The 20,682-nt window shown below is 34.9% G+C and overlaps 5 protein-coding genes across 5 annotated transcripts in view; all 5 read right to left on the bottom strand.

Moving 5' to 3' along the window:
* LOC106099896 (alpha-tocopherol transfer protein-like) overlaps window positions 1–2,669 on the bottom strand; it is a 5,834-nt gene extending 3,165 nt beyond the window's left edge. The window contains exon 1 of the mRNA XM_013278583.1: window positions 2,362–2,669. The gene's annotated coding sequence lies outside the window, so the exon portion shown is untranslated. The remainder of the gene's footprint in view (window positions 1–2,361) is intronic.
* Window positions 2,670–4,929: 2,260 nt separating this feature from the next.
* Window positions 4,930–9,153, bottom strand: LOC106099895 (alpha-tocopherol transfer protein-like). The gene is made up of 8 exons (XM_013278582.1): window positions 8,995–9,153; window positions 8,724–8,868; window positions 7,656–7,815; window positions 7,090–7,219; window positions 6,431–6,562; window positions 5,995–6,105; window positions 5,747–5,849; window positions 4,930–5,482 (listed from the first exon to the last, which is right to left on the bottom strand). Exons 2-8 carry the CDS (start codon window positions 8,857–8,859, stop codon window positions 5,337–5,339), a joined length of 918 nt encoding a protein of 305 aa, XP_013134036.1. The 5' UTR covers window positions 8,860–8,868; window positions 8,995–9,153; the 3' UTR covers window positions 4,930–5,336.
* A 437-nt stretch (window positions 9,154–9,590) lies between these two features.
* Window positions 9,591–15,254, bottom strand: LOC106099464. Its single transcript, XM_013278023.1, has 14 exons — window positions 15,038–15,254; window positions 14,421–14,577; window positions 14,200–14,329; window positions 13,774–13,905; window positions 13,592–13,702; window positions 13,414–13,519; window positions 13,117–13,255; window positions 12,332–12,483; window positions 11,422–11,578; window positions 10,765–10,894; window positions 10,525–10,656; window positions 10,242–10,352; window positions 10,064–10,166; window positions 9,591–9,786 (listed from the first exon to the last, which is right to left on the bottom strand). The coding sequence occupies exons 1-14, from the start codon at window positions 15,174–15,176 to the stop codon at window positions 9,635–9,637; spliced, it is 1,851 nt and encodes a 616-aa protein (XP_013133477.1). The 5' UTR covers window positions 15,177–15,254; the 3' UTR covers window positions 9,591–9,634.
* A 1,158-nt stretch (window positions 15,255–16,412) lies between these two features.
* LOC106099914 (clavesin-2-like) lies at window positions 16,413–18,367 on the bottom strand. Its single transcript, XM_013278607.1, has 7 exons — window positions 18,063–18,367; window positions 17,714–17,870; window positions 17,503–17,632; window positions 17,291–17,422; window positions 17,004–17,114; window positions 16,818–16,923; window positions 16,413–16,601 (listed from the first exon to the last, which is right to left on the bottom strand). Exons 1-7 carry the CDS (start codon window positions 18,199–18,201, stop codon window positions 16,450–16,452), a joined length of 927 nt encoding a protein of 308 aa, XP_013134061.1. The 5' UTR covers window positions 18,202–18,367; the 3' UTR covers window positions 16,413–16,449.
* A 67-nt stretch (window positions 18,368–18,434) lies between these two features.
* On the bottom strand, window positions 18,435–20,484 carry LOC106099915 (alpha-tocopherol transfer protein-like). Its single transcript, XM_013278608.1, has 7 exons — window positions 20,278–20,484; window positions 19,939–20,095; window positions 19,662–19,791; window positions 19,319–19,450; window positions 18,955–19,065; window positions 18,775–18,880; window positions 18,435–18,665 (listed from the first exon to the last, which is right to left on the bottom strand). The coding sequence occupies exons 1-7, from the start codon at window positions 20,414–20,416 to the stop codon at window positions 18,514–18,516; spliced, it is 927 nt and encodes a 308-aa protein (XP_013134062.1). The 5' UTR covers window positions 20,417–20,484; the 3' UTR covers window positions 18,435–18,513.
* Window positions 20,485–20,682: the final 198 nt, after the last annotated feature.

Here is a 20,682-nt window from a genome sequence, read left to right as displayed (position 1 = left end):
GCCGCGGTGAAGAGTTTCGGGGAGATGACATCACCCTGTCTTACACCGCGCTGCAGATGGATTGGTTTTGTGTCCTCACTCTGTACTCGGACTGACATGGTGGCGTTTTCGTACAAGCACCTTAGCGCTTCGATGTACCGGTAGTCAATTCGGCACCTCTGGAGTGACTGCAGTACCGCCCAGGTCTCGACCGAATCGAAGGCTTTCTCGTAGTCCACAAACGCTAAGCATAGTGGCAGGTTATACTCCTCGGTCTTCTGTATTACCTGCCGCAGCGTATGTATGTGGTCTACGGTACTGAAGCCTTTACGGAAACCGGCTTGTTCGGGAGGCTGGAAGTCGTCGAATCTGCGAGCGAGACGGTTCGTGATGACCCTTGAGAACAACTTGTAGACATGGCTCAGAAGTGAGATGGGCCTGTAGTTCTTCAGGAGGGCTTTATCGCCCTTTTTGAAGAACAGTACCACCACACTTCTGCTCCATGCCTTTGGCGTATGTCCCTCGAGAATGACGGAATTAAAGAGCTTCTGAAGAACCTTCAGTGCCGGCTCTCCAGCTGCCCTCAATAGCTCTGCGGTGATTCCGTCATTCCCCGGCGCCTTGTTGTTCTTAAGTTGTTTCAGGGCCATACTAATCTCGTCGAGACTGACGTCCGGGATGTCCTCGGTGTAATGTCGGGTTAATCTGGCTCTGGGATCTTCGACCAGATCTGTGACAGGTTCCTGCGTTGCGTAGAGCTGCCCATAGAACCTCTCAACCTCACTCAAGAGTTCAGGTCTGGAGGACACAACTCTACCCTCTCCAGTCTTCAGCTTCAACAGTTGACTTTGCCCAATAGACAGATCCCGCGAAAACACTTTGGAGCCCTGATTTCGCTCGATAGCCAATTTAACCCGATTGGTATTAAATCGGCGTATGTCGCGCTTTATGCTCGTGGAGATCTGTCTATTTAGCCGTCGATACCGTTCAGCATCATCTGAAGAGTGCAGTTTCATGTCTCGCCTTTCCTTCATGAGTTCGAGAGTGTGGTCTGAGAGTTTCTTGGGCGAGCTTTTACGGTGAGTCTTGTAGAACTTAGAACCCACCGACTGCAAAGCATGCACGAACCCGTCATTCAGATCGTCCACGCTACTTCCCAGGCATTCAAACTGGTTTCGGAGTTCGAGCTGAAAGGTTTCGGCATTGTGGATATGCACGGGCGCTGGCCGGAGTGTAGACCCCATCAGTCGACATCGTTCGAGCTTGACGTCGATATTCAATGTGCCTCGGACAATTCGGTGATCGCTCCCGGTTTTAACCGCGTTGATCACTGAGACATCATTGAATATTTGCTTCTTTGTCGACATGATGAAGTCAATCTCATTTTTGGTAGCACCGTCCGGACTCATCCAGGTCCACTTCCTGTGCCCTTGCTTCTTGAAGAAGGAGTTCATCATGTAAAGTCCTTCCTTCTCCATAAAGCCGGCCAGTAAGTGTCCCCGGTGGTTCCGCCGTCCATATCCAAACTTTCCCATTCGTAGCTCGTCTCCGTCCCGAATGCCCAGTTTCGCGTTGAAGTCCCCCATGACAACGGTGTAGAAGGTTTTGGAACTATGCATGGCTCGTGAGATATCCTCATACATAGTTTCCACCTCATCGTCGGAGTGTGTCGAGGTCGGTGCGTAGACCTGTATAACCTTCAGCGAATACCGTTTGGATATTCTGAGTATCAGGTACGCAACCCTCGTCGACACACTCTCGATCTTCACCACATTGTTCACGAGGGACTTGTGGACGATAAACCCGACACCACCCTGCGACTGTTGGTCGCCCTCCCGGAAGAAGAACAAGTTGCCGGACTTGAGGATTATCGTTTCCTCCCCCTCTCTTCGGACTTCGGATAATCCTATGATGTCCCAACGCAACCTGCTCAATTCTTCTTCCAGCTCCGCGATCCTCTCGTCCGTCCGCAGTGTGCGCGTGTTCAGTGTTGCCAGGGCCAAAGGTCGTCGTGTGTGGTAGCCGTATCCTAACCGGGGATTCTTAGCACCCCCTGCCCCGCCGTTACCCTGGCCGCTACCGTAACCAGGAACGGCGGGGCCGCCGGGTACTGGGGGCCGTACTTTTCTAGTGGCCATCATTTGGGGGGGATTTGCCATAATCGCCACGCTTGGCAGGCGGGTTGGCGATCGCAGACTTCTCCACCGTTTTTAAAAAGGGACGCTGCTGCCCGTCCTCCGGTGGTCTGGACGCAGTTTAACGACGTACCCCGTCTTTTATTACCATTTAACACTTATTAATCTACAAAAAATCACTTAATAATTACGTGAAGACCGTAATTTATCACTTGGAAGAAAACAAAAGCTATTGGTGGAAACGTACCTTAATTTGTTAATGTAACCTTATTTTAGAGTCATAAACAATAACGTCACTATGCCGCGTCTATCGAGTACACTGCCAATATTGAAACTAAGGAAAGGTAGGTCGACTTGGTGATTAACAGCATACTAATTAAATTTACCGACAGGAACGTACGAGTAATTGATGATCGTGATAATATTTTTCAAATAAGAACGTGTCTATACAATTTGCTAGTTTGTACTGAAATGTAAAACTCAATGCCAAATAGTGATTCGCTTCGTGATTGCAGTGTTGCAATGACGAGTGTTAGTCAAGTTTCCATGGCTTCAGCGATCAGTTCAATAGCGGGCACGAGATTATTACCCGCCGTTTTATATGACTGCTGATAAGATAGTAATATCATATAGGTAATAATTACATTCACCAGGTATTTAACTGAAGTATCTATGTATGGTAAGCAATATGTGTATTTTTATAGTTTATTACACTTTCTTAGATTATACTTTATTCTTTAAGAATTGAGGATATCAACATACCTAATACACGTGGAATAAAAAAATCGAAATATAACCGATCAATGTAATAGATTTTCAACCTCATTTCAATCCATACATCAATTTCAGTATCATTTACAAATACAAAATGAATGATCTCCGTGTACATGCTAACACAATGAAACTGTTCAGTCCTGTCGATAAGTATAGCGCCAAACAGTTAAACACCCATACATTTCAATGAACAATACACTTTTATTGTTTGTAGAAGGCCCTACGCGTAACACTTTTTTTTTTCAATCTTTAAACAAAACTAATCTGTTCTATGCGGTGTTTTCAAATTATCACTATTTGGGGTGTTTTGAGAACCGAGGAACGAGGACGTCGAAATATCTGCTTTTCTTCTGGTGTGGATGTCCATGGGCGACGATGCGCATATCGGTGTCCTCCCCGCTCATTTGCCTCCTTAAAAAATAGCATTTTTATCATTTAGCAGCAAAAAACTGATTTTGTTTTCATAAACATTGATGTAATATTTGATTTTCCTGTACATTTTTCCCTAGAGACCGTGCATACAATTGTTTGATTAGAGAGTTGTATCATATACGAGCGGCGCTAGGAATTCCTTCGTTAACTGGTGTTGACACACCAAGATTAGTTTAGTTAACCTATTTTCGTCGCATTATGTCGTACATCGTCGCAGGTAAACCAACCGTGACTAATTTGACGAGGGTATTAAATTAAATAATTGCCAATTGGCAACATAACAATAAAATTATTGTAGACTATTTGAACTATTGAAACTTTGCGTCAACATTGATCAAAGATTTCAGTATAATTTTACTCCAAAAGAGCCTTAAATCTTTTTTAAATTCCAATCGTTTAACGCTTTTTCTTTGCAAATCTAATAAACTTAAATAATTAGTACAATTGTATACTCGTAAATTGTTTTTAAGCGATATTTATCAGAGTATTATAGCAGTTTTTATTGGTGGATGTATAACACTTTATGATAGTTATGCAATATCGGCTTTACGATAAACCTTGAGGTATGAAGTTAACGAAATAACCATGTTTCGAAAGATCCATTGCGATAATTTGCCTTATCAGCACTTAACTAAAGCACGCAAATTAAAACGACAGTTTTGACTAATCAAGATAAGGGGAAGAACGTATCAATCTACATTAGCATTGAAAAAAATATTTGTATTGTTTTACGAAAACATACGATAATACAAATTTTCCTCTTTATAATATTAGTAAAGATGAAAGATGTAATTACTTTGCTAAATTCTGGTTGTTTATTTTAAGGTATCATATGATTATTAGAATGCTTGCAAACATGCAACCTATCATTGTTTTTGTTTCAAAACCTTGTTGTTATGGTAATTAGTTTTACGTATTTTCTCATTATTTAACCTTCACAAAGGCCTTCGTTTTCCTAAAATAGCGCAAGCGACGTTACTTCGCTAACAATACGACATAATTAACAATTATACTAATGCTACTAATATGTATTGTTATTTAATTTATTGCCTACATATTTGGGATTTGTTACTTTTTAATAAAGGATATCTCAACTTTTAATGTAGAATATGCGTTTTCCTCGTATTAAAGTATGAAGTAACCGTTAAGTGTCTGTATCTAGACAACATGATGTCTTTAATTTTCATAGTATTTTTGAGTTTACTAGAAACAATAAACTCAAAGGCCGGCAACGCATTTGTAGTTCCTCTGGTGTTGCGGATGTCCATGGGCGTCATTGACCACCTCGATTCTCGGCTCTCGTTAGTCCCCTTTTATTATAAAAAAGAAACTACACGATTTTTTACATGAGGCACATACAGGAAATGATTCGTGGCATTAATTGATAAAACTAGATATTGATTGAAGATATCGAAAGATAACTATCGCTGCTTCCATCAGCTGTTTAGGAGATACCTTCTAACAAACAACCATTCATATAACCTTTCGCATTTACTATATTAGTAATCTAATTATTGGTTGTATTTTATCATAACTGCCAGCCTCTCATAATTAGCGGAGTAAAACAAGTAGAATTTCTTTTGTAGACATTATTAATTTATTTAATTTTTATACACAAAGATAATTTAACATATCTATAAAGTTCTGTTTAAATCATTAGGTTACCTCGCTGCGTTTACACTTTGCAGAAGTTACACTGTTTTCTCAATACTCTTACTATATTTGGAATTAACATGGACACATTTTCCTTAAAATAACTTTAATACTGTGCAAGCCAAATTTTAGATTTATATTTAAAAATGACAATTTAGTACATAGAGAAAATACATTTTCTAATTTACATCCTGACTTATTCTCTCTTCTTCTCAATTAAAGAGATGTCTATATCAATTAGATGGCCGAAATTTATATGAAAATGTCACAATTTCACACAAGCAAATGCTAAATTGTTCGAAATTTTCTACTGATATAATTTGTTGATCGCTGAATAGATTTAAATAAATATATATTTCTACGTTAATCAATATTTAATTGTCTAAAAGATCCCTTAGCACCAGCCTCGTCAGACGGGAGAGCACCAAATCGTCGGGTCTCGTCTGTGCCGAGCTTCTCTTCAACCTCCATCCAAGACTTGTACTCTTTCATCTTTGCAGCCCAATATTCTGAAAATAAAAAAAAGTAAAAATATTTTTGTTACGTTATTTCGAGAAACTAGATTTTTTGTTGCAGTATAAAGTATATTATTGAAATCCGGTAGTGTTCTCGTTTGTTACCTACTACCAAAAAATAAAATAAAAACAATGAATCTTGTATATTTGTCTCCGTCCTAAACTGTTATTAAAACTTAATGAAGTTTAGGATGTTAGTGAGAATTAGAGGGATGTCAATATGTTTGTCGTGTGTTCCGAAAAACAACCAACACTTACCAATGTTTTCAGCTACTGTAGCGCCGGTTCCACCATATTCAGGTGGTATGACATCTCTAGGCATGTGTTCAAATAATTCATCTATACTCTTGTGTATTTTAAGCTAAAATATAAATAACAATATTATAACATAATATTATTGCATTTTAAATTTCTACCTCAACTAAATATAAATGTGCAGAAATACAGGGATTATTTTATTAACCACCATAACTATCTAGTTTTTCTGATGTTCAGTTCAAACTTACCCGTTGTTTCGCTTTTTCGCTAATAAATGCGGACACGAGCTTGAAGATAGTCTCGATACCTGAGGGCACATTCAAGTGATGGCTGCCCTTCAGCCTGAGAGGTAGGGAGTCCTGTTGAATTGTACTTATCATGAGGTCTTAAAACCACAGTCCGCTCGACTGTTCGGCAGACAGACTTTTTTGTATCGATACAATACTTATAACTAACGACTTCGTTCGGATGAATTTAAAAAAATATATAGCCAATGTTACAGATAAATCACCTTTCTAATGATGAAAGAATTATGAAAATCGGCCCAGTAGTTTTTTAGTTATTTCAATACATACAAAAATTCAAAAATACTATTTTTTTTCTCTTTATCATATAAGTATAGAAATAGTTATATGAAATACTAACGATTACGTAATTTGTATAGTTAAATTTTAAGGATCTTACCTGACTAACAGCGACAATTTTCCGAAGTAAGGTGACATTGGCTTGCACTAAGTGATTGAGGGTCGTGCCTTCATAATCTACGACAATTTTCGTTCCTATCACTGACGCAGAGTCATCTTCCATTACCAATATCTATAAAAATGAGTAGAATTAAGAACGTCGTTATTGAAATTTCCACTTCATGTTATTGCTATCAATAGTTCAATAGTTATCAATAGTTGTAGCAGCCTTGTATATATTTATTGAACGGATTATTCCCAACCGTCAACACATTCTGTCCCCACGTGGGAACAGATGAGATTAAAAGTTTTATCCGTCCCACCTTTTAGTCCAACTATGACCAATAAGGTGACAGATGAAACCGTTGTAAAATAAAATAAGTTCCAATCGGCCCTTCTTCGCAAAAGGTGGGACAGATGAAACTTTTTATTCTCATCTGTTCCCAGACAGAGGTCAGAGACACAGAAAGGGATGACGGTTGGGAATAATCCTATTGAACTTAAAAAAAAATATTAGATACAATGATTGAAGTTCAATGATGCTATATGTTATCTATGTAAAAAGACAGGTTACAATAAAAACCTTATGTAACTTAATGTATCTATGCACTCTTAAGTTTAATTTTATCTCTATATAACTTGAGTACACACAAAACATACTTGAACCATATAATACAAAATGCACATGATGTCTGCAACACTGTTCTTCTCCGGGTCGTATCTGCCCGCTCTGATGAGAATTACACGCGGATGCAAGCCAGTTGGTGCTTTCGGTAAAATTATACATGTTCTGAAAGTTAAGAAGTTGAACATAAATTTCTTTATCTTTTATCTTTGTATAACAGTAAGTTTTTTTTAACGATGTTAAAATACAGGTTTTTGCTTTCTTATGCTAAACTACATAATTAAAATTAACTAACTGTTGCTCGCGACTTCATTCACATGCAATTAAAAAAAACATAGCCAATGTTACTTACTGATTTTGAGCTTTTTAATGGTGAAAGCATTTCTGAAATCGGCCCCGTAGTTTTTGAGTTATTACAATACATACAAAACTATAAATATATAATTTTTCTTTATAATGTTAGTATAGATTTGTTTTTAGAACGAAATAAAGTTACATTCTACGAAACTATGTTTAAATACTATTTTTAAAACTACTAATCTTGTTACTAAATACTAAGCAGATTCATTAAAGTTAAATAGAAAATAACAATTGCATTTACCCTAATTTTAAGAAATTAATAAAAGCTTGTTGTGTCGGTTTCAATCTGAGTGTGACTTCAGGCGAGGTTGTCCGCAGCGTGTAGTACAAGTCCAACTTTTCTTTCACCCTCTCCAGACTGAACTTGCAGCCTCGCAGCATCGCAACCAGCCATTGGTCATCTGAAAATATTTCACCACAGTTTTATACATATGCACTTCTTAACGTACTTGTGAATTACGTGAGTATCAAAACGAAACAATAACAACGTCAAGTTATATCGAAACCGATTAAGGCCAAACGTTATTAGTTATTAATTAATAAGAGAGTAATTACTATAATACTTATTTCTTTGTTCCAGTTTGGTTGATAATTCGTATTTTATTCTAAATGTCGTAAGTCGGGAAAAAATATTTAAAACCAACTTTTGCCCGCGACTCCGCGCGGAATTAAAAAGAAAAACAACAGTCAGTAGCCTATGTGTTCTTCTAGACTATCCTCTACGTCTGTATCAAATTTCATCGAAATCCGTTCAGCCGTTAAGGCTATAAACTCTAACAAACATCCATCCATCTAAACTTTCGCATTTATAATATTAGTTAGTATGATTAGTATTATAATTATTTCATGAGTTACTTTTTAGATTACGCTTAGAAACTATCAAACTATATATCTAATAACGTTATCTATCTATCTTTATTATCGCCAAGAGATCTGCTTACCGGAATATTTAAAGGGTACTGAACTTAACCTTTTGTCACTTAATGATTTTTTTGGTTATTCATGTTATCGTTAAACGCAATATACGAGTAGAAACTCATGCTTATTTATAAATGTCTCCAAAGAAAAATCCTAAATAGTTTATTTGCGCGGCGTAATTTAAGATCAAACACAGTTTTACAGTCGTTGATAACTAAAACGTACTCATTCACAATGATTCCATATTTTAAGTCAAATAAAAAAGAAAATTAATGTTTGTCTACTACAATAACCATTTATTTAGTAAGAAAAATTTAAAACCACGAGTATAGAATCAGATTTAAATACCAATACAATTTTTAAAATCTTGTTGAAGAACACAAAGCCTTACCTGTTCTAGCTTTAAGATGAGACTGCTTCAAGATCCATTCCTTTAAATGCTGAACGTCTTTAGGTGTTTGCTTGGGGTCCTCGTTCAACTCAGTCTTAGCAATGTGCGCCAACTCCGGACTTAGTTCTCGAATCATGATGCCTTTCTGTAGATCACGAATTTAAATTATAAAATTCACTTCTACGTATTGTACACTGACAGAAACATTGGTTATAATAGTGAATAATGCAAAAATTTGGAGAGGTTTATTAAATAATATGACATTTGTTACCAGTTGCGAGGAGAATGGCTGGTATTGGTTGTAGCGACGCTCTATCGACTGATATTATCAGGTAACAATATGCGTTATCGGTGTCGCTCTGAATTGTCGATTAAGCAGCACGCTATTACGCCATTTTAGATCTTGTTTTCTGTTCTATTCAATTGAATTGGTTTCTATGTTCCATCTTATACATTTACTTTGTATGATTTGCAATTAATTTTTTTGACATATATTGTCGACAAATAGTTAAATTTTAGTCAATGTATAAAAAGTCGTAATTTAAAATATTGTCTTAATAAATCTTTTACTTAAAGGTTCTTTCAATTTTATAGCGAAGATCAAGTAAAGTTTCTCAGACCTACATACATATGTATACTTAACATCGTGACACCAGGGGACGTATACTTATACTTGGAGATAAGAAAATACTATATTTTAACCCTGTAACCTTATTTTATTAATGACACATCTGATAAATAGTTTCGAATCTCGATAATCCAGCCTAGGTAAGTGACGGGGCCATTGGAATCTAGAATTACAACATTCCTTGGGTTGGTAAGGCAAGACAATATTTACTGGGTTAGTTGCAAAATAAAACTACATAACATAATTCATGATGATATATTTCATTTTTGATCCTAAGCACAGTTTAATCGAATTGTAGTTGCCTGAAGGAACCTTCGACTCCAAACAGTTCTTCCGCAGTTTTAGGTTTACCGGGTCGTTTAGATTCGTCCGTTCCATATAAGTGTTCCTCGTCGAGCCATGCGCTATACTCCAAAATCTTTTTCTTTAAATTATCTGAAAATAGAAACGAAAATAAAAAATCGAATTTAATACACACGATAATTTTTAATCGTAATGTCATAATGGCCTTTAAATCGAAATCTTGAGTTGTTATTGATACTTTAAATGATTGACAAAGATATATTCAATTGCTTTCCAAACTAGAGGGAGAGTTACGATTAGTTCTAAGGATAATTCAAAATGTAATCAAGTATGCATTACAAATTCGCTTATTACCTAACTTTTGTTCCGTTAATTTGTCTTACTTACTAATTTGTAGTAATTTGCGTACCTGCGAGTTCTCGAATAGTCCCGGCATTACCGCCATACTCTGTCGGCAGTACTTCCTTAGGTACATGCTGGTACAGTGATTCTAAATCGGTGTGTACATATAACTACGGAAATAAGTAAATATTAAATACTTAATACTTTTAATTACGTAAAACGTGTTTTTTTTAAGAATTACGTACCCTTTTTTTGTTTTTCTCATTGAGGAAACTTTTCATGAAGTTATAGATAGTCTCGAAGAACGAAGGCGTATTCACGTAATGCCCACCTTTCATTCTTATTGGAGCGGCTTCCTAAAACAATTACACAAGACACTTTTAAGTTGAAACATCTGTCTGGTGTCGTTTACTATTGTGTGAAAACCAGTAGATAACTTACTGTGTTTAAAATCTCAGCAAAATGTAAGAAGGCCTACATTTTAATCATATAGTTATTATTAAATAATTCGAAGTAAGTGAATATTACCTGAAGCCCGACACTCATTTTCTTCATGAGCACTGGATTTATCTGGGTGAAGTGGGCCATGGTGATACCCTGTAAGTCCATGATGTTGACCCCACCAGCGACAACGAAATTGTCATCATCCATTAACATGATCTACAGGGAATTAAAAAATAGAATCATATGAGTTTACTAAGTTTTCCCATAAATGCGCAACAAACTATTTATTCAAAAAATATTTTCGTACAACATTTTGTTACATACATTTTGGATAACAGCATTGAGAGACATCACTTCGCCTATAGAATATTTACTAGGATCGTATAATCCTGGTCGTGCTAGGATAATCCTAGGTCCAGCAGGATTGGAGGATTTTGGTAAAACCACTGTTACTCTGTAAAACATTATCTAAGTTTATTGGTAGTTAAAATATATTTTAACAGTGGTGGTGGTGGTGGAGCCCGCTTTAACATCTTCGCACAAATGGGTCGGCTCGCCCGGTGTAATACCACGACCACACAGAAAACTGGCGTGAAGTGGAAGCAATTCCGGGTTTCGTCTGAAGAGTGTGGTGCCGGAGGCCTAATTTTAGTCCCTTTCCCTTTCCACCCTTTTCTTAAGAGGAAAGGATGGGTAGGAAAAGTGCATTTGATGGTGGAGGAGACGCATAGGAATTGGAAATGTCCTCTTCATGTGCGTCTTCTCCTCCGTCAATTATAGGTAGGCAACGCATCTGCAATTGCGGATGTTTATGGGCAGCGGTCACTTTCCATTTCGGTGGATTCAGGTGGCCGCTTGCTCGTTTGCCACCTAATATTATATAAAAAAAAAGATATACTATTTACAAGCTACATCAATTCACGTCAATTAATAACTAACAATTAGCGAAGATTTCTGATTTTTAATTAGCCTAAAACTTACCCTAGGTCAAGAAGCTCGACAAACTTTGGATCATTATATTTCAAAGGAGTCAGCTCAGGCGCGGTTGTCTTTAACGTATAAAATAGATCGATTTTTTGCTTTGTTCGTTCCAAACTGAATTTGCAACCTCTTAAAAACGCAGCAAGCCATTGGTCGTCTGAAATATTAATTTTTATCATTAATATTAATCATACTACGAGTGATGTTATAACTGCGAAAGATTAGATGGATGGATGTTTTTTAGAGTTTGTAGTAATTTGGTATGGATGAAGACGATAGTCTGGAAGTACACATAGGTTACCCACTTGTTTTTTTTTTAATTCCACGCGGACGGAGTCGTGGGCGAAAGCTAGATATTAAAAAACTGTGCTATTTTATTTATTTAATACTTTTGCACAAATAAAACAATAAAGCTTAAATTAAGTGATTACTAGATTTGCGCAAGTGAGGCCTTATCACTAAGAGCGATCTCATCCAGGCAACTCTGTGACTCTGTGGGACAGGTTTACTAATACTTCATTTCATTAAAAGTGTTTTGACGTGACACGTAAATTGATTATTTTATTATGATGATAATTCTATTTTTTTGTACACGGCGATATCAAAGTGACTAAGCACTTTACAAAAAATATATATACCTAGCAGGATTGTACTAACATTTAGGACAAATGTGCCGTTTATGATATTTTATAGAAATATCTTTCTGAAAAGCAAACTAAATATTTATCGTAACCACATATCAGAGAACTAGTAGAGGCTAATAGTATAGTAAGATTCCAACTTTATGAAGGCTTGTTGATAGTTGGGGGTATCTTCGGAAATTTGGCATCCAAATGGGTCTACAATCAGGTGGTTCTAAATTCAATATTATATTATTTTCCCATTGAACTATAAATTCAAATGTAAATACCTGTTCGGGCTTTTAAATGTGGCTGTTTGGCGAGCCACTCCTTCAAATGCTGCAAACTGTCCGCCAACTTATTGTCATCGGTTTCGTTTAGTTCATTTCTTGCTTTCTCAGCCAACTCGGGAGATAACGCTCGAACCGGCATCTTAACAAAGCTGATTAAAAACAATCCAGAAAAATATGTGATTTCAGACACCCTCACCAAATATATCGAAATAAACGCAAGCGATCTTTTAATTTGAAATTATGTAAGTCATGTACTTAAAAGTATGGCTTAATTTACGTAAAGTTAGACTGAAGTCGTCACTAACTATTGAGGAACTTGGTGGGATCGTACGTAAGATGAGTCATTTTTAGTTTATTATATTTATAAGGTCTGAATAGTTTAAAAAACGTACCTTTTAATTATTACTTAAATTAAATGTAACGTCGAGTCGCCGCGTACATCAACACTGACCGATAGTGCTCGCAATTGATAACAAATTAATATAAGGTACGGATTAGTAAAGGCGTCTTAGATATGATTACAATTGATAATTTATAAGTTTCGTTTGAACCTCAGTTCGCTTGATAACTTTTTTGATAATTAATATCTGTTTTTATATCAGCCAAGCATGAATCATTGCCGTGATGATATTTTTTCAGTAAAAAATGCAGTTTTATCTGATCCACAAAACAACTTCCAGTTGTTAAAATAAGTTGAAAACAATTTTTGAAAATAATAATTCTTATTTTAATTCGACTTGAGAATACAAAAGACACTGATTCTTGTAAGTTAATCAAATTCTAATCGACGAAAGGAGCCATTAGCACCGAACATGGCGTCAGCTGTTTCTGCACGTCCACTCCTTGCAGACTCATCAACGCCATATTGCAGATCTTCTTTGAAAACCTCACTGTATTCTTGAACTTTCTTTTTCCAGTAATCTGTAAAAAGCAGTCAAAAATAATTTAATAGCGGATCCATATCATAACAAAAATGAAATAACAGCGACATTACATTAAAAATAGCATAAATTAACATAGGATAACATTAAATGTGATAAAAAAATAATATTAAACTCCGAATATGTGTTAATTCTTACTTATAATATCCTCAATATTTTCAGACTCCCCATTATATTCGAAAGGTAAAATATCTTTAGGGATACTTTTGTACATTTCATCATAATTCTTGTTGTGCACGAAAAGCTGAAATAATAAAGTTATTCAATACACATCGATTAAAATAAAAAAATGTAACTATTAAAACAAATTTCTTACTCTTTTTCGGTGCTTCTCATTTAGAAGACTCTTCAAAGCATTCAATATGCTCTCAAAGCCAGGTGGTGTATTTAGATAGTGAATACCTTTTACGCGTACGGGAATGGCGTCCTATTAAAAATCATTTTTAAATAATCAGAAATGCTATTTTATCTTAATTGATAAGTTTTTTTTTATTTTACCTGAGCAAGTGTTACCATCTTTTTCATAGTTGTGAGCGTCATCTGCAAATAGTGCCCTAACTTGACACTATTTAAATCGAAAATAATACGAGATCCGGCAATCACTGTGTTGTCATCTTCCATTAATAAAATCTACAATTAATTTCCGAACATTAGATCAATATGTGGAATAGATTAACAAAATAAATAATCCAAGAAAGGCGGCATGCAAATTAATATCACCTTCGACTTCAAGTATCTTATCACAAAACTTTCTAAAAGTTCTGAACTATCTAAATAGACCCCCATTTAAGTAATAACATTCTGAGCTATCATTTTATTTAGTGTGCCTCTTCCATCAGAAAACTAATTCACCAATTTAAAAAATCTTTAGATTATAGTGGACTTAGTCTTATTTTACTCATATGCAGAAAACTTTTGAAATACCTTGTGTATAACATCAGCTACGGAAATTATATCTGTGATAGTAAATTTATCGGGATCGTAACTTCCAGGTCTTATGATTATAACACGCGGTGCAGCGTCGTGGTCCACACGAGGCAGTACTAAATATGAACTGTGAGCAAATTACATATATTACAAATAGTTCCTAAGAGTAGATTTCTGTATGTAGTCATTAGTTCATCTATTATTAATATTTTCCTTACCCTGTTTCAAGAATCTCATTAAATGCAGAATCTGAATATTTTATTCTAAAACAATCTGGTGCTATGTTCCGTATCGAATAATATTTGTCTATCTTCTCTTTTGTTCTTTCTAAACTAAATTTGCATCCGCGCAGAAAGGCAAGCAGCCATTGGTCATCTGCAACACGTTCATTTATTACATCACAAATTATCAATCACCTAGTTTAGTACATTTTTCTATCTAGAAAAAGATACAAAAAGATGATCTGATCTTGAGTGTTTGCTTTCTATTGTTAGCGATACAGATGAACAAAGAAGGAATAAAAGCGACAACGACCGGTGATGGATGAGAGTAAATTAGATAAGATTATGGATGAATAGATAATTATTTGTATTACTACAAATAAAATTCATAGGTAATATAAAAAGAACCTTTGTTTTTATTCATCAAATCGTTTGAAACACAATAATCAATTTAACAAGTTGTTTTGAAGCTATCACCATTAGCTCCAACGATCGGAGTAAAGATGGCAGGATTTTTAGCAGTGACTACAAACTGAATTTGGAGTGTGGACCAAATATAGGATGAATGAAAACATTTAAATTATAACATGAAAAAATACTTAAATTATGCTCACCTGATCTTGCACGCAAATGATTTTGTTTTGACAACCATTCTTTAATATGCCGCAAATCATCTTCAACTCGTTTTGGGTCTTCGTTTAATTCCGTATAAGCTATCATAGCTAATCCATCGGGCAATGGCCTTACAGACATTTTAACAGATCTATCAAAGTTTTATTTACGCGGAATTAACACACTGTTTAAATTATAATTATTTACACATTTTTCATCACAATTTATCTTGACATGCAAATAAAATCCCTATCTTTACTAACTAAAATATCGAAATGAAATAAAAAATGTTTTAAAACACTAATGTAATAATTCGTTTAACTGTTTTATTTCAGTGCACCTATTCAGATAAAATGTCGAAATATTTTTCATGTATACTAGTCGAATAATGAGACTACGCACGGGAATATCGGATGAGATATCAGCACTTGTAGATAAAATGAATTTTGATACACCGTAAGTAGCGTCATAGTCATGAGTACATCGAACTTACTAAAAATGTTTCAAAACGAAAGGTCTCGTCGAGGGAATTTAAATACGTCATACGTTATAATATAACCAACTGATTAAATTGCTTTAAGTGTTTAATAAAATCATAGATACGTAAGACAAATGGATTAGAAATAGACAACGAAATGCGGAAGACGGAATACGGATTTACGGGTGATTGATGATGATGATCGTTCCAGTGATATCACCAGATTCAATAGTAAATTCAACAGGTAAGTTTTAAGAATAGTTATAGATTTTGTTTGCAATAATGTAGTGTTTGTTAGAGTTGGAAATCAACTTCAAGAGACAACGCACTCCGAAAACTGGAAGTGCTTTAAATCAGACATCTTATAAGACGTAGTCATTAAAATAAATAAAATTACCGTTTTTATATAAAAAAATCTTATTTAGTCCTTAAAAGATTAATTAAATTTTGAGACTCATTCTTCAGCGGTTAGCAGTGACGCACATGCTACGTTTTTTTGCACTTTCTTTGATGTATAGTGTCACTTATTCAGTGTAGTCGTCAGTTGTTTGTGTTTGTATATTTATAAACTACGGAGCAATGAGTCATTGATTAAAGGTTCACGAACACCCATGATAAATTACCCTTTTTAAAATTATCCTGCTGTTAGTAATAAACTTGTTAGTCTAAAGTGATTTCAAAAGAAACGATGCTGTTCTTATTTTTTTTTTTAATTAATTTACCTCTTCATAATCTTGCTAGTTTGAGTTGTAATCTTATAAGCTACGACGATAATCGACTTACATAAGATACCTGCTAATGAACTAATTGGATAATTTTAAAATACTATTTTTTTTTTAATTTCTACGAGTGTTCCATAAAATAATACAAATGTTTAAAAAATATGTAAAAATCACTTTATTTAAATGTAAAACAATAATGTTTCCTTCCAAATTATCAGTCAAAATTCAGCTGCCTGAAGGAGCCGTCTAATCCGAACATGTCCTCCGCGGTCTTCGGCTTGCCGCGACGTTTGGTCTCGTCAGTGCCGTACTGATAGTCCGTCTCCAAGAAATCGCTGTACTCCTCCACTTTCTTTTTCCAATAGTCTGTAGAAAAATGACAAAAATTGACAATAATTTCCTATGCCTTTAAAAAGTAAAATGAAGGTTTGAAAAACAAATTTCCTTGTGGGCGCGGATACACCGGCCCCTTATAAAATTAATTTGTAAATTAAGTTAAGTTTGGGCTCATGACCATTTATATGCTTAAGGTCTGATCAAATAATCTACAATGTCCCATCTAAAATTTCATAAACTGATTACCTGTGATCTCCTTAACAGTACCACCATCACCGCCGTATTCTGCAGGCAAGATCTCCTTGGGTATGTATTTGTACATATCCTCGTAGTTTTTGTTGTGCACGTAGAGCTAGAGATATACAGAAAGCGTATAACTATTTATAATATATGTAATATACACTGTCTTATCACTCATTTATTTTAACTTACTCGGCTCTGATTCTTGGTGTTCAATAAACTTTTCATTGCATTGAACACGGTCTCGAAGCCTGTTGGAGTATTTAGATAATGAGCTCCCTTCATACGTAAGGGCAATGCGTCCTGAAATTATCGTTTATAATTTAAAAATGATTAATCTACAAGCAGAAATATATAGATTGACTGTAATCACTCGTTGTTACTACACTACTGCTCAGCATCATAAGCATAGAAAAAAAATCATGTGCTGATAAAACTAATAAGTATTATAACATCTAAGAAATGACTAAATTACCTACCTGCGAAGCTACGACCATCTTTTTCATAGTCATCGGTGTCATTTGTAAGAGATGCGACATTGTGACATTGTCTAAATCCAAGATGAATTGGTTACCAGCTATCACCATATTGTCGTCTTCCATTAATGATATCTAAAATAGATCGTTTACATTAACAAATATAATTCAATAACGCAATAACAACAGATCAATGACACTTTCTATTTACTTGCCTTATCAATAACAGTGTTGACTGACAAGACATCGGCGATTGAATATTTTTCAGGATTGTATTGTCCAGGTCTCACAATTGAAATACGAGGTGCATCAGGACTTGCTACTTTTGGCAATATTACTGTCGATCTGCAATATATTATTAGCGTTGTGGTACATGTTATCTTTTTCATTAAATGTCAAAATTACTAACCTTTAAATGTTACATACCCCAGTTCCAGAATTTCATTAAATATAGGATCAGTGTGTTTAATTCGATAAAATTCAGGTGCCGTGTTACGAACAGAGTAATATAAATCTAATTTCTCCTTTGTTCTTTCTAAGCTAAATTTACATCCGCGGAGAAACGCTATCAGCCATTGATCATCTGAGAAGAAAAATAAAAACACATTAGGAAACTTTATTAATGTAATTTAAGTAGACAGTTTCTTATAACAGATTGATTAAAGAATCAATAGATCATTGTTACAATTAATTTATGATGTAAATATTCAGTGCATCGTCAATAATCTTAATAGCAATAAATAAAATGGACAGGAAAGTTCTAAGTAGTACTTACCCGTTCTTGCTCGTAGATGTGGTTGCTTCGCTATCCAATCCTTCATATGTTGCAGATCATCGTTTATACGATTTGGATCCTCGTTAAGCTCCAAGCGAGCTTTTTCAGCTAGTTCAGTAGATAACGGCCGTAAAGGCATATTAAACCTTTTTCTAACAAAGTTACAATTAAACACGTCTTCTAGTAGAAGCAACTATTTGTCCAGTGCACACTTCAGTAGATTACGGCAGTTGTATATGGTTTTTATCATTGATTAGATATCTATGTATATCCATATAAAAATCAATAATGTAACTTACGTGTCCCAATGTAATTTTGGATATTTTAAAAATTTACGTTCATATTATATATTCTCTTATGAAATAAATTAAAAAAAGAATCAAAGTAATTTATTAACTTAAATATAAAACTGCATTATTTTTCCATATTCAAATAATTTTCTTAAGATATGCTAATCGAATTTCAGCTGCCTGAAGGAGCCTTCTAATCCGAACACGTCTTCCGCGGTCTTCGGCTTGCCGCGACGTTTGGTCTCGTCAGTGCCGTACTGATAATCTGCCTCTAAGAAGTCGCTGTACTCCTCCACTTTCTTTTTCCAATAATCTGTAGAAAAACATCAAATGTTGACAATTATTAAGAACCGCCACTCTAAATTTACTAGCATTAATAAATAAACATGAGAAAGGTTTCTTTGTTTGGTGAAATAACTGACCTGTTATCTCCTTGATTGTACCTCCGTCTCCTCCGTACTCAGCGGGCAATATATCTTTAGAAATATACTTGTACATCTCCTCGTAATTTTTATTGTGCACATACAACTAAGAGATAAATAATGAAGGTAAAAATGTTTGCAAATACATAGCTCAATTTCAAATTTCTTTAATCTACTTACTCTACTTTGATTTTTCGCTGTCAATAAACTTTTAATTGCGTTGAAGATAGTTTCAAATCCTGTTGGAGTATTTAAGTAGTGAGTTCCTTTCATACGTAAGGGCAAAGCATCCTGAAATAAACATGAAAGTACACAATTAATTAAACAAAATTCAAATTTGATTAAGTAACTAATTTACATTGTAAAAAAATGATTTGTGAGGGTGTCTCCCGATGGCCTGATGTGCGGCGTCCAAGATGTTATTTAATTTACTTAGTGATTAACATATTTATCGATATTTTGATAATGTGTGTTTGTAATCTGACAAAAATTGAACATATAGAAATTTTCATTTAACAGAGTATGAAATAACTTTAAGTTTTACCTGTGTTGCGACCACCATCTTTTTTATAACCATCGGCGTCATTTGCAAAAAATGTGACATTGTGACGTTATCTAGATCCAAAATAGTTTGGCTGCCGGCCACCGCCAAGTTGTCGTCTTCCATTAATAAAATCTTAAATTAAATTTAATAAATACATAATATATCATGTATTAACTTATATTAACAAATAAATTCACACTACAATATAATGTCTACTGTCTCAAAACCTGAACAAAAACATTTTATCCTCGTCTCTGTTTAACTAAGAATAAAAGGAATGTATGTTTTGGAACATGTTTCGACAGTGAAAACTCTGGGTAGTAATTTTTTTTACAATACTTACTTTATCTAGAACAGTTTTTACTGATATTACATCAGCGATTGCATATTTGTCCGCATTGTAACTGCCGGGTCTTATCATAGAAACCCGCGGGGCTGTTCCATTGGCTAACTTCGGTAATACTATGAGCGAACTGAAAAGATAACTTATTTTTATTAAACTTCCATTCAATCACATAAAACACTGTTAAATCTACTAGTTCTACTACTAGCTTATTGCGTATGACCCTTGTTATTTTTCTTTATTTAAATATAAAGAAGTACAGTTTTTTTACATTTACCCAAGTTCCAGAATCTCATTGAAGAGCGGATCAGTATGTTTAATTCGGTAAAATTCAGGTGCTGTGTTACGAACTGTATAGTATAAGTCTAATTTTTCCTTCGTTCTTTCTAAGCTAAATTTGCATCCACGGAGAAACGCAAGCAACCATTGGTCATCTGAAAAAAAAAATGGAACACTTAAGTTGCTACACAAAACAGCTGGGAAAGGGAACTGAGGCAAGGCAAAGCTAAACATGAAAACAAACCGAAAATGCAAAGGGTAGTTTAATTAACATTTGATTAGCGGCGGTCCTGTTTTGCTAAGTCAATGTTCTAGAGAAATTATTATTTTAACTTACCTGTTCTAGCTCGTAGATGTGGTTGCTTCGCCAACCAATCTTTGATATGCTGTATATCATTGCTGACGCGATTCGGCTCCTCGTATAGTTCTAAACGAGCTATTTCAGCCAGTTCATTAGATAAAGGTCGTATTGACATTTTATAAAATTTCTTATGATCTCGTTTTATAACAATTCCCTTATCGAGGAACTGATCGCCCTCAACACCACACTCTCACATACTAAAACTGTGTAGTGTTTAATTTTTTGTTTATCTTTGATTAGTTATCTATAGCCCACGTAACGTAACCAATATTGGAACATTCGATAATTTGTAGGTATATGTCTGCGGAATATAACTAAATGGGTAACTGTATAAAAGTTAGTTTACACTTGATAAATTGGTTAAAAAGTTACATGTAGAGG

Source organism: Papilio polytes, unplaced genomic scaffold (assembly GCF_000836215.1).
Source record: "Papilio polytes unplaced genomic scaffold, Ppol_1.0 DF824102.1, whole genome shotgun sequence".
NCBI classification, from domain to species: domain Eukaryota; kingdom Metazoa; phylum Arthropoda; class Insecta; order Lepidoptera; family Papilionidae; genus Papilio; species Papilio polytes.
This window is presented reverse-complemented; position numbering and strand designations above follow the sequence as displayed.

What these genes read in the sequence shown, in the direction of transcription:
- LOC106099895 (XM_013278582.1), bottom strand. Translation starts at nt 8,859, where the DNA reads ATGATTCGAGAACTAAGTCCGGAGTTGGCGCACATTGCTAAGACTGAG. An exon ending in ATTAATTTCTTAAAATTAGG is followed by an intron (nt 7,220 to 7,655) that starts GTAAATGCAATT and finishes CTTAACTTTCAG; the next exon opens with AACATGTATAATTTTACCGA. An exon ending in TACAGTAGCTGAAAACATTG is followed by an intron (nt 5,483 to 5,746) that starts GTAAGTGTTGGT and finishes TTTTATTTTCAG; the next exon opens with AATATTGGGCTGCAAAGATG.
- LOC106099464 (XM_013278023.1), bottom strand. Translation starts at nt 15,176, where the DNA reads ATGTCTGTAAGGCCATTGCCCGATGGATTAGCTATGATAGCTTATACG. An exon ending in AAATATTGAGGATATTATAA is followed by an intron (nt 13,256 to 13,413) that starts GTAAGAATTAAC and finishes TGCTTTTTACAG; the next exon opens with ATTACTGGAAAAAGAAAGTT. An exon ending in TCAATGCTGTTATCCAAAAT is followed by an intron (nt 10,657 to 10,764) that starts GTATGTAACAAA and finishes AATTCCCTGTAG; the next exon opens with ATCATGTTAATGGATGATGA.
- LOC106099914 (XM_013278607.1), bottom strand. Translation starts at nt 18,201, where the DNA reads ATGCCTTTACGGCCGTTATCTACTGAACTAGCTGAAAAAGCTCGCTTG. An exon ending in ACATCTACGAGCAAGAACGG is followed by an intron (nt 17,871 to 18,062) that starts GTAAGTACTACT and finishes TTTTCTTCTCAG; the next exon opens with ATGATCAATGGCTGATAGCG. An exon ending in AATGAAATTCTGGAACTGGG is followed by an intron (nt 17,633 to 17,713) that starts GTATGTAACATT and finishes AATATATTGCAG; the next exon opens with ATCGACAGTAATATTGCCAA.
- LOC106099915 (XM_013278608.1), bottom strand. Translation starts at nt 20,416, where the DNA reads ATGTCAATACGACCTTTATCTAATGAACTGGCTGAAATAGCTCGTTTA. An exon ending in AATGAGATTCTGGAACTTGG is followed by an intron (nt 19,792 to 19,938) that starts GTAAATGTAAAA and finishes TTATCTTTTCAG; the next exon opens with TTCGCTCATAGTATTACCGA. An exon ending in AGATGGTGGTCGCAACACAG is followed by an intron (nt 19,066 to 19,318) that starts GTAAAACTTAAA and finishes TGTTTATTTCAG; the next exon opens with GATGCTTTGCCCTTACGTAT.